A 13,132-nucleotide genomic window follows, 5' to 3' on the forward strand; every position below is an offset into this window, starting at 1 on the left:
AAAAAAAAAAAAAAAATTATGGAGGTCTTTCACAGCATCCTATAACTCCATCAATCTAATTAGCACTCACCATCAATAAAAACAAAAGCTATGGTGCCAATCTATCAGCATCAGTATCTTCGGATACTTTTGTATGGTGAGGACAAGATGTAGGTTGCACTATTTTTCTTGCTATTGGTATTAAAGACATTCAGCCAGTGATGTGAAATATCATAACCCTAAAACATGGCAAGGAACAACTACAGTGAATACCCATATACCCACCACCTAGAACATACCATTAACCTTTTTTATACTTGCTTTTATCACATATCCATTTCTAGCACTTTTCATATAAACTGAAGACCTCAGGTATATGTACATCACTAGTTTTTTTTCTTTTGAATCCAAATTTATGGACAATGAAATGCACAAATCTCTTCTGAGTTTTGATAAATGCACATACTTGTTTTACTCAAATTCCTATCAACAAAAAGAACATAGCAATCATCCCAGAAAGTTCCTTACTGCCTCTCTCTAGTCAATCCCTGCCTCTATTCCTAGGACACTATTCTTTTGATGTTTGCTCACCATACACCCAGTTTTGCTTACTCAAGAATTCCATATAAATGGAATCACATACACATACTATGTACTTTTTTTTGCAGTTTTTTGGCTGGAGCCGGGTTTGAACCCGCCACCTCCGGTATATGGGGCCGGTGCCCTACTCCTCTGAGCCACAGGTGCCACCCACATATACTTTTTGTAGTTTCTCTTAGCATGTTTCTGAAATTTATCCATATTATAGTGTGATTCAGTAGTCTATTCCTTTTTATTGAGTAGTTTTCCATTCATGAATATACCACAGTGTTTATCTACTTTCCTATTAATGAATTATTTCCAGTTTTCTGCTCTTAGAATAAAGCTCCTATCAACGTTCTTGTACAGATCTTTTTCTGGAACTATGCATTCATTTCTCTCTTGTATAAATACTCAGGAGTGGAATTTCTAGGGGGAAAATCCCCCCCAAACCTTTTTTGAGACAAGAGTTTCACTTTGTCATCCTGGGTAGAGTGCTATAGCATCACAGCTCACAGCAACCTCAGACTCCTGGGCTCAAGTGATTCACTTGCCTCAGCCTTCTCAGTAGAAGGGACTACAGGTGCCAGCCAAATGCCAAATGGCCTTTTTTTTTTTTTAGACACAAGGTCTCGCTCTTGCTCAGGCTGGTCTTCAACTCCTGGAGTCAAGCAATCCACCTGACTTGGCCTCCCAGAGTGCTAAGATTACAGGCGTGAGCCACTGCACCCAGCCAGAAGTCCCCTTTATTTATAATGGAAAAGCTTAAACATACATAGAAGAGGGAATGTAATAATGAATTCCTATTATAGCCGGCTGCAACTGTATTAATTCATAGACACTTATTTCATATCTATACCCTGCCAATGATTTTTAAGTCCCAGATCATCATCATTTTGTCATTAAATACTCAATATACAAGCAATGCTTTCAAATCTAGTGGTTATTTATCTTTAAACAGGAAATACCGATCAGTGGGTTAAAAGTTTGATTAAAGCAGCAGTGAATAGAGAAAGGAAATAGCTGAAGATGTTAACAAATGGAAAAACATACTATGCTCATGGCTGGGAAGAATCGACATTGTTAAAATGTCCATATTACCCAAGCAATCTACAGACTTAATGCAATCCCTGTTAAAGCACCATTGTCATACTTCAAAGAGCTTAAAAAATAATAGTGCTTCATTTTATATGGAATCAGTAAAAACCTCGAATAGCAAATACATTACTCAGAAATAAAAATAAATCAGGAGGTATCATGTTACCAGACTTCAAGCTATACTATAAATCTATAGTGATCAAAACTGCATGGTACTGGCACAAAAACAGAGAAGTCCATTTATGGAATGGAACAGAGAACCAAGAGATGAACCCAGCTACTTATCATCATTTGATCTTTGACAAGCCAATCAAAAATATTCAGTGGGGGAAAGACTCCCTATTTAACAAATGGTGCTGGGTGAACTGGCTAGGGAGCTGTAGAAGACTGAAACTGGACCCCCCACCTTTCACCGCTAACAAAAATTGATTCTCTGGATAAAAGATTTAAACTCAAAGACATGAAACTATAAAAATACTATAAAAAAGCTATCAACCTGCTTCAGCCTCCCAGAATGCTGGGATTACAGACGTGAGCCACCTGTGCCCAGCCTACTGTATCATTTCATAAGTGAAATGGTGTGTCACACTTAATAATTATTTCTGGTAAACTAGCCCTTCCCAAGAACCAAGGTAGTGTCCTCATTATATCTAATACTAAATAAGGAGATAACATTTCAATCCTCCCAGTACCTAGACTTTTAACCTGAAAAACTTGCCTGTGCTGTAGAGGGTAAGGGGAATGACCATTCTCAACCACTGCTAACAGTGTACACTCATTTTTTCAGAGAGCATTATCTTTTGGTTTGTAAATTTCACTTCCGAGAAATTCAGGTAAATATATCCTAGCACAAAGCATGCAGCGAGGACATTCTTCCTAACGTTGTTCATCACAGAGAAAAATTGTTTACAATCTAATGTTCAACAAGGTGGTAGTACCATTATGGAACATTCAACTCAACAGGCACATACAGGTCAAAAGTCTGAACCGGGCAGGGAGCGGTGGCTCATACCTATAATCCCAGCACTTTGGGAGGCTGAGGCAGGATGATTATCTGAGGTCAGGAGTTCAAGAGCTGCCTGAGCAAAAGCAAGACCCAGTCTCTAAATAAAATAGAAAAATTAGCTAGGCACTGTGGTGCACATCTGTGGTCCCAGCAGGCTGAGGTAAGAGGATTACATGAGCCCAGGGGCTTTAGGATGCAGTGAGCTATGATGAAACCACTGCACTCTAGTCCAGGTACCAGAACAAGACCCTCTCTCAAAAAAAAAGAAAAGAAAGAAGGAAAGAAATGGGAAGTGGAAGTAGTTCACTGTTCATCGTTTTGCAATGCTTCTTCCCAATAGATTCCAATATTAATTTCAGTCAGTCATTTTCTCTGTGCCAAGTTTTTAAAGAAGCCAATCTCAAGATTTTGGAGGCAGCCATGAGGCAGCTATCTTTGAAAATACAGAACCCACTGATTAAGTTCCAGTAGAGTTAAATAACATACACACAATACGGACAAGGAAAAAAGTGTTAAGTGTAGACAAAGAGTTCAGATAAGGTGCCAACATGTTAATAACAATCCGAAGGATAGGCACCATACAATTCAGTACAATGTATACAGCTCATCTTATTTATGATCTAACCCAAAGTTTCAACCTTGGCATTACTGGCATTTGGGTGGGTAATTGTTTTGGGGGTGGAGATGTCCTGTGCATTATAAGACACCTAGCAGCAGAAGTTAGTAGCACTCCCAAGTTTTAACAACCAAAAATGTCTCTGGATGCTACCAAAAATTCTGTGGGCTTGGGGATTGGGTAAAATCACCCAAGTTGAGAAACACTGATCTAGTCTTTTACTTAACAGTATTCCATCTCATTGCCCTCTTCCAAAAACAAAACAAAACAAAATCCTTTGGCTTCAAGCTTACAATCAGCCAGGGTGTGGGGGCATGGTGGCTCACATCTATAATCCCAACACTCTGGGAGGCACAAGGCAGGTAGATCACTTGAGCTCAGAAATTCAACCTAAGCAAAAGCAAGACCCATCTCTTAAAAACAGCTGCATGTTGTGGCAGGCTCCCATAGTTCCCGCTACTTGGGAGGCTGAGGAAAGAGGAACACTTGAGCCCAAGAGTTTGAAGTTGCTGTAAGCTATGATGCCACTGCACTCTACCAAGGGAGATGAAATAAGACTGTCTCAAAAAAAGAAAAGAAAGAAATGAAAAAAAAAAAGAAGAAAGAAAAAGAAGCTTACAATCCAAGAGCAAAAGCCCCCCAAATTAAGGAATTTTTAAATGTTATTGCAATATCCTATATACAAGACAGGCTTCAATGTTACAGATTTTGGGGAGATTTGCCCACCAGAGATCTCTCTCTTACCTCCTAACTTACAAATGTTAATGTCTATTTATTAAAATGCACAAATTCCTCAAAACCAAAGATTTACATTCTGGTCTTAAGTCAGCTATTATGTAAATTAAGGCCTACCATGTTGTGTTCTATTTCATTAGGAGTCACACCACTTGAGTTCAACTCTTTCTCTACCACTTACTAGCTCTGTGGATATTACTAACTTCCTTACACCTCAGTTCCCTCAACTTTAAAACAGACATACTGTCAATCTAACTTATAGGAACAAAGCGAGTGTATAAAGTGCTTGCTTTAAAATTGGCCAGATAAGGTGGCTCACGCCTGTAATCCTAGCACTCTGAGAGGTCAATGCAGGAGGATCCTTTGAGCTCAAGAGTTCAAGACCAGCCTGAGCAAGAGAGAGATCCATCTCTACTAAAAATAGAAAAAACTAGTCAGTATTGTAGTGGCTGTAGTCCCAGCTACTCGGAAGGCTGAGATAGGAAGATCACTTGAACACAGGAGTTTGAGATTGCTGTGAAATAAGCTGATGACACCACAGCACTTCTAGCCTGGGCAAGAGTGAAACTGTGTCTCAAAAAATAAGCAAAATAAAAATAAAGTACTTAAAATAGTGCTTAGTGCCCCATAAATATTACCCAATAAATGTTAATTATTAGCTACCTATAAGCCTATAGAGGCAGAAACCACCATCACCAATTTACAGATGAAGAAACAGAGGTTGATTAAAAAACTTGCTGCCATTTGTGAAACTATAACATTTCAAACTCATTCCAGGCCAGGCGTGGTGGCTCACAGCTGTAATCCTAGCACTCTGGGAGGCTGAGGCGGATGGATTACTTGAGCTCATGAGTTCAAGACCACATCTCTACTAAAAACAGAAAAACTTAGGCAAGAGGATCGCTTGGGTCCAAGAGTTGGAGGGTTGGAGGTTGCTGTGAGCTATGATGCCATAGCACTCTATCCAGGGTAGACAGGTTGAGACTCTGTCTCAAAAACAAACAAATAAACAAAAAAAACCCAACTCATTCCAGAGGTCTGGAATCAGGGCCCATACTTTTTCCTTTATGTTAATAAAATCACGTTAAGATTCACTAACTCTCAAGAGTAACACTATCAGTCTTACTCAAAAATAATGACCAGTGTAAGAGATATATTTTCATGATGAAATTAATTTAATGTAGAACACAGCTAAATTTAAACATATTACTGAATTAAGATAATAGAGTTTTTACACAATGACAAACTTTCATAGATTGTCTATATACTATTTCAAGTGATTTTTCTTTTAAAAAATCTTAACAGACTTTCTTTTGAGATAGTCTCATTATGTTGCCCTCAGTAGAGTACAGTGGCATCACAGCTCACAGCAACCTCAAACTCTTGGGCTTAAGTGATTCTCTTGCCTCAGTTTCCCAAGTAGCTGGGACTACAGGTGCCTGCCACAACACCCAGCTACTTTACTGTGTAGTTGTCATTGTTGTTTGGCAGGCCTAGGCCGGGTTCTAACCCACCAGCCCCAGTGTTATGTCGCCAGCACCCTAGCTACTGAGCTATAGGCACCAAGCCATAACACAGACTTTAGTTTCTGAAATTATTTATGTGTTATACTGAAATAGTATGCTAAAATTATTCTATTAAAATTAGTCTACAGGAGAGGATAACATGGTGTTTGAGGCAGAAGTTATCCTGTATAGACTAAATGTCTGTTCTTATTCCACGGTTACCAACTCTGTAAATGACATTTTTTGTTCCCAAGTCCCAGAGGTGCTTTGTTTTGCCCAAGTTCTTTTTTTTTTTTTTTTGAGACAGAGCCTCAAGCTGTCCCCCTGAGTAGAGTGCCATAGCATTACAGCTCACAGCAACCTCCAACTCCTGGGCTCAAGGGAGTCTCCTGCCTCCGCCTCCCAAGTAGCTGGGACCACAGGCGCCCACCACAACGCCCGGCTATTTTTTGGTTGCAGCCGTCATTGTTGTTTTGGCGGGTCCGGGCTGGGGATTCAAACCCGCCACCTTAGGTGTACGTGGCTGGCGCCTTAGCCGGTTGAGCTATAGGCGCCGAGCCTTGCCCAAGTTCTTAATGATTCCTAAACATCTTACACATGCTATTTAACATTTACACATTGCCCAGTTTTCACATAAACTTTGCTCTTCCCAATACTCAATGAGATCACTGATGACACCCACATCCCACTTGTTCCTGACGTCATTTCACTAAAGTCACCAGTTTTTCAACACTTCACATATTTTTGACCTGTTCTTCAACCTGAATTTTAAAAACTATTCATGTTAGACATACAACAAACTCAGAGCAAAGATGTAATGGGTAGTACCTATATAACTTTACAGACTCAAGTTATCAGAATTGGAAGAGACCTACAAAGTTTAGTCCAACTTTCAGTTTTTACTGTGAAACTGACGGGTGGTACCTGTGGCTCAAGGAGTAGGGCAGTGGGTTCAAGCCCAGCCCTGGCCAAAAAAAAAAAAAAAAAAATCCCGTTACAGTGAAACTAAGACACAGAGCTAACTTGGTGATGTAGTCTCTAACTTCTCTCAGATTTCCATTAAGAGTTTGGTCTTAGTCATTATGGCCCACAAACACTTTGCTCATGAGAGTGCTCATTTGGGTTTTGACTTTTTTCTACTTCCACAGCTCAGTAACCTCTCAATACAGTGATATCTAAAAGGTTGTCCACTGTGCTCATTCTGCATATAAATGGTTCCAATAATTCCACTGTAACCTATCCTATGAAAAAAAAAAGAAGACACCCAGAACCGCTCCTATTCTACATTGTAATTTTGGCTACCTTTCCTGTTATTTTTTTTTATTTTTTTTGAGATGAAGCCTCAAGCTGTCCCCCTGGGTAGAGTGCCATGGCATCACGCTCACAGCAACCTCCAACTCCTGGGCTCAAGCGAGTCTCCTGCCTCAGCCTCCCAAGTAGCGGGGACTACAGGCCCCCGCCACAACGCCTGGCCACTTTTTGGTTGCAGCCATCATTGTTGTTTGGTGGGCCTGGGCTGGGGATTCGAACCCGCCACCTTAGGTGTATGTGGCTGGCGCCTTAGCTGCTTGAGCCACAGGCGCCAAGCCCCTTCCTGTTATTTTTATTAGTTTTACCTACTTTTTCTGCGCCAAATTCTCCTTGTTCACAGAAGAGAAAACCCTATTGGCATTCACGTCCAAAAATTTTAGGTTTCCCTCTTTTTTCCCCTCAGTATTTTGATAGACTCCGAATTAAGTTACTAATTTATCATTTATCAGATTCTTCTTCACTAGTCTACCACCTCCCTGTCAGTTCACATTACAAACTAATTAGTCAACAGCAACAAAACCATGACCCTGCTACACTGACACCATCCAATAGAGGAAACCCCTCGCTCACCTTCTCTTATAAATTCCTAACTTCCTTTCCACGCTTTTCTCCTGCAACAGCTCTCACATACTCTGCCTCAACCTCACTGACACATCTTCACTGAACAAGCCCTATCCTGTACATTCCTTCTGCCTTGAATTCAAAGCCCCTATCTTTGTAAAAGCTTTTTTTTTTTTGGTAGTTTTTTTGGCCGGGGCTGGGTTTGAACCCACCACCTCTGGTATGTGGGGCCGGCACCCTACTCCTTTGAGCCACAGGTAAAAGCCTTTCTGGAGGTTTCCATTTCCTTCAAACTATGTAGCATTTTGCTCATAACCATCTTACAGAAACTGTATTATTTATGTTTGTATACTTCTCACATGTTCTGTATTATAAATTACCAGTGGATAAAATCTATGGTTCTCAACTTCCCTGTAGTGCTACAGACAGTGCCTTGCACACAGCAAGCTCTCAAATAAAATGCCAACCTGAAGATGTATTTTCCCAATTCATTTTTTATAGGCTGGACACCAAGCCACAACCAGTGTCTCAAATTATTTTACTGATAACATATTTTATTTATTTGGTGTCTCAGATTAATTAAGATAAAGTCTTCTATTTCTTCTTGTATTAAAAAATAAAAAAGGACTGTCCTAATTTCAGTTTTCTCCTATTGAAATCATTTGAATTCAAGTTTTACTCTAATATACCTGATCTCTGTGTCAAGCCACGTATTAACTAAGCAAAACTCTCTTCCACTCTTTCTGCCATCCTAAAAACAAAATTTATAAGAGATACAAAAATAAAACAAATATTCCCTTTGGCTTAGAGTTAACCTGCTAAGGGACAGGAAAAATCTTGTGGTAATTCTTAATTGCTGCCTAAGCTAACTAACAAACCAATAAAAGAACTGAACAGAAAAACAATAAAATATGATGTGAGAACAACCAAAAGAAATACATACATAGAAAACCTTAACATATGGAATTCTTATAGTAGATAACATCGTTGATAGCTATACATGTTACTGAAGTCTACCATCACTTGCAAGTTGACAAATTTTTGAATACAAGCAATTAGGTCCAAAAGGCTTCTATTAAGTGCCTCCTCGGTGCTAAGCAGGAACTGGAAGATAAGAACACACCGATGAATATAAAATCTCGCCTTCATAAATCATCTGAATAAAAGTCTTCTCCACTATAGTACACACTCTCAGCCCTTCACCAGCTATCTCCATGAGCCATGATTTTCTTCACATCTGGTCCCTATATTAGAAAAACGGTTAAGTCAAAGAAGCTTACAAGAGGGGGAAACATATTTCCTGCCCCATCATTCTGATGGGATCAAAGCAGAAGGGTGGGAAGGAAAGAGGAATTTTTCCCTCTATTCTCTTTTGAAAAACCACCGATCTAGCATGCTTGTCTTTCAAAGCCCATCTAAAATACAAAGTGGAACAAATACATCAAAAACTCTACATGCCTCTTGTAAAAGTGGTGCTTAAAGTAAGCTATCAGGTATTTCCTATTTTATTTGTAGAAACAACTCCTTGCAGCACTAAAACATTTAAAAACACTCTAGGATATAATGCTAGCATTTAAATTTTTAAAACTTATCTTACTAATCAAAAGATCCATGCAATGACAAAGCTAAAAATGTTCTCTCACTAATAAGGGTGAATCACAGCAGCCACCTACCTACCCCACCCAACAGTCGACCTTGCTAAGTAAGACTGGACAGTTGAAAACCTGGAAAGCGTTCCTTGTGTACACTAGAAATGCATTTGCTTCAACACAGTGCTTAAGCTGTAGGTATGCGATAGCAAGGACGTGTTACTAAGTACTGAAATTTACCAGGACATTTTGTTCTTTAGATATAGCCTTGCCCAAACTCCCCCTCCTCTCCCTTTTTAACAAGGAAAGCTCAACAGATCCTCTTACTTGAAAAACGGGGCATTTGTTTGGATTTTCTAAGTAAATTTTCTTTATTACCAGCTTTGGTAAGAAAACCTATTACAGAGTCTCTATTGAAAAGGTGCCTATGTCTCTTTCCTTATGAATACATCTAAAGGGCTCACAGATCTTAGTAAGCAGTCTCCAGTTCTAGAAGCTTAAAAATGATTGTCAGTCTTGTACAAACCTACTTGGATACTTCAAAGTTACACTGAGTGCCAGCAACCTAGCATCTGGGGAAAAAAAGACTCACTTGCCCCCGTGAAAGCGGCTTCTTCGAGTCTCAAGAACTTAAGTAACATAGAAAGCCAAGGCTCATCTTGTCAAACCCTCCGCATCGGCAGATAATTGGGCAAGCCCTGGCTCATACTCCTTCCATGCCCACGAAATTCCCAGTCAAAGGCATCACACAAAAGCTCTCCACTCCAGCCGCCCCTTCTCCCCCTACCAAGGCCAGGACAGACTCACCAAGACCGTGGTGCAGATGGATCTCAGCTCAGACTCCACTTTCTCCCGATAGTCCTTAATCAGCTGCAACTTCTTGTCGGAGGTGTCGGTTTTCTGCTCAATGCTGGAGATGACCCTCCAGGCGGACCTGCGGCCCCCGACCACGTTCTTGTAGGCCACCGAGAGCAGGTTGCGCTCCTCGTTGGACAGCTCGGCGCCCTGCTCGGTCACCGCCTTCATGCAGGTGGCCATGTCGTCGTAGCGCTCGGCCTGCTCAGCCAGCTTGGCCTTCTGGATCAGCTCTGTCTTCTCCATGGCGGGCGGGCGGCGCGGGGCCGGGGCCGAGGACAAGGAGAGCGAGGCGAGAGCCGACCCGAATCCGGAGTCCTCCTCCTCTAGAGCTGCCGAGGGGCGGGGCGGCGGAGGCGAGAACAAAAAGGAGGGAGGGGAGCGCCGTGAGACAAAGCGGCCCGCCGCCCGCTTTTGTCTCCAGCACACGCGGCCGGGTTGAATTTCCCTCGCCCCCGCCCCCGCCCCCGCCGGGCGCCCGGAGAGGCCGCGGGCCCTGAGACGGGAGGAGGCGGGGGCGGCGCGGAGGCCCCGCGCGCGGGGAAGCCCGAGTGAGGGCCGCTCCCGCCGCCCCCGCCTGGCCGGCCCAAGATGGAAGCGGCCGTTGGCCCAGCACCTTCCCGCCGGAGCCATCCCTGAGGACAGCGGCGTCGGCGACCGACCGCACTAAGGGCTGCGCCTCCGCCCAGTCCCTAAGCCCAGCGCTGCCCGTTGGGGGCCGCAGGCCAACCCTGGCGCTCACCTTCACGTCTCCGCGACCGCGATGCGAGTCCCACCACTTTGATCTGCTTTTGGCTTTAGCCGAGGACCCTCCCGTCTCAGCCTACTCCAGAGCTGAGGAGCGGACTGTCGTCCAATGACGCGCCGAGCTCCAGCCAAGAGTCCCGCCCCCTCCCCTACATTAGCCAATGAGAACTGAGCGCGCGGAAGGGGGCGAAAAAAGTGGGGTGGGAAGGGAAGCGGCGGCTAGGAGGGTGGGTCGGCTTGGGAAAGTTCGGTTGGCCGGCAGGCTGCGGCTTCGGCCACGGGGTTTCCTCCAATTAGATCCAGGGTAAAAGGACGTCACTGTTGCCATGGCGATGCTGTTACCAACTCCCCTCATCCTCCCGGCCACCCCTGCACTTCTGGGTGCGGCACGAGACCAAGAGGCGCGCTCGATCTCCGTGGCAGTGGCCGAGTCTCCTGCTGCAGCAGCCGCTGCATATGGTGCATTACATCTTGCTGGCTCCTGCAGCTGCGGCTCTGGTCCGCCTGACTGAGGCTGGACTCCGGGGGGGTGACATAACCCGCTGTTTTATTGCAAGCGCCTTTCTTTTCTCCACCTTCTTATTCGTGACAAAGGTTTGGAGCTCAAGACACTAAACCCAGAATTTAATGACGTCGTTATGAGGACTGCGAATTAGAAATAATCCCATCTCCATTAAAGAAGAATTAGTTCCTAGGGAAAAGTGGCTTCAGTATGGCGTTTACAGGATAAATTCAAGTTTTCAGATGGGCACCTAAAATCAAAAATTTCCTTGTAAAAAGGTAGATACCAGAAGATCCAGGCAAATCTCTCTGGCGGTGCCAGGTGCTGTGATTTTATTTAGAGTGGGAAATAACATTAAGCACAATTTGGAGGAAAACACCCATAACTACTCCCGCACCCCAAGAAAACCAATAACACCTCTCAAAAAAAATCAATTTTTATTATTTCTTTACAGACTATGCATCTAAATACGTATTTTTTCACGTCCTTGTCTTAGATATACATGCTTTTTTGTTTTCTGGTATTATTTTTGAGAGGACACTTAACAAAGCTAGAACTCTCTTTGAATGTTGATTTCTGATTTTCGTCTCAAGTGAGAAGGACTGTCCCAGATGCCTTGTATCCAAGGTAATCCTTAACATTTTCCATTCTCCTCAAACCACTTCCTTCTCTCCTGGCACTAACCCAGTCCCCCAAGTCCAAGTAAGGTGGCTGTCCTGCCAGTCTGGGAAGGACAGATGAGAATTACCATCTGGGCTCACACTGCTATAATCCCAATTCCAGCATGTCTAAAGGAGAACAGATCATGGAAAGGTAAAGAATGCCACAGGCAAGAAAGAATTTCATATTCTAAGCCGAGACTGGAGCAGATCTGGAGAATCTCTAGAATGGAAGATCTGAGAGGGCAAAGAGATTGGGAGGAGAAAGTGTGGAGTTCCAGAAAATCAGACTCCCTCTGGATACCCTCCCTGTCCTGACTTGTAAAGGTTGCTTTGTGCTTTGACAGACAGGAGAAGCCTGGATTGGAAAGGGCCTGTGTCTTAATGCAGAAACGCCTTACTATGTCCCAGCATTCTCATGCTGTTATTTCTGGAACCCTTGGGGCAGTCTGCAGACACACAAGTGTTTATGGTGTTTATGGCGTTTATGGCTATGTGGGCTGGGGTGGAGCTGGACACTGAGAAATCCCAGTGGAAAGAATTTGCATGTGGAAGGTCAGATAAAACACTTTCTGTATGACCAGTGAATTTCAAGCTTACCAAAGTTAGAGACAGCCCAGGCCAGAGGAGAAACCAGGGGAGGTGGAGAGAGGATGGAGACCCTGGAGAGGAAACTGTCAGGGGATTAAACCTCTGTGGTAGGGAGAGAGGGTCTCCCCAGAAAGGGCAAACATACTAAATTCTTTGTCAGAAAGTCTGGACTGTGCTTCCATCTCCCTCTGTGACCTTGGCAGGTTTTTACTGCTTTCTGCCTCTAAAACTTCTGCTTTCATTCAACCAAATGTTTATTGACACCAACTGGTTGTGATCATTTGGAGTCACTGGGGCGAAAACTGCTTTGAACCAATGATATATAATAGAACTGCATTATGTGAGCATCCAAAGGGACCCTCTCATACCTAAAGAAGTCTGTGCCTGAAAGAACTCCAGTTGGAGAAAATAGGGCTCTGGAAACTTGAAGTCCCTGGATACAGAACAAGCTATCATTTATTGAGTGATTACATGTGTCAAGCACTGTTTTTTGCAAAGACCAACTAATTCAATCTGCTAAATGCCAACCACAAGGTAGGTACTATTATGATCATCATGTCCGTTTCACAGACAAGGAAATTGAGGCACAGGGAAGTCATGTATTATGTACAGGGTTGCATAGCTGGCGAGTGGCAGAGCCTGGATATGGACTCATGTAGTCTGAGTATCAAAGCCCATCCTTTACCTTGCTGAGGCTGCCCCAGCAAGTCTCCCCAGATCTCTGCTGGGTGCTATAGGAATTCTAGGAAGGGCCAGACTAGTCTCAGTCCCTTAGGAGTTGCATCCTAAAAAATATGAA

General features: G+C 43.1%; 1 protein-coding gene across 1 annotated transcript in view; it reads right to left on the bottom strand.

The window, feature by feature from the left end:
• The window catches only part of YWHAQ (tyrosine 3-monooxygenase/tryptophan 5-monooxygenase activation protein theta), a 47,515-nt gene extending 36,807 nt beyond the window's left edge, over window positions 1-10,708 (bottom strand). Inside the window, exons 1-2 of the mRNA XM_003787383.2 lie at window positions 10,577-10,708; window positions 9,787-10,166 (exon numbers count right to left, since the gene is read on the bottom strand). Of these exons, the coding sequence (XP_003787431.1) occupies window positions 9,787-10,080 (294 nt within the window). The 5' untranslated portion in view covers window positions 10,081-10,166; window positions 10,577-10,708. The remainder of the gene's footprint in view (window positions 1-9,786; window positions 10,167-10,576) is intronic.
• Between the last annotated feature and the right edge of the window lie 2,424 nt (window positions 10,709-13,132).

This window comes from Otolemur garnettii, unplaced genomic scaffold, assembly GCF_000181295.1.
Source record: "Otolemur garnettii isolate 467f Iridium unplaced genomic scaffold, OtoGar3 scaffold00022, whole genome shotgun sequence".
Lineage (NCBI taxonomy): Eukaryota > Metazoa > Chordata > Mammalia > Primates > Galagidae > Otolemur > Otolemur garnettii.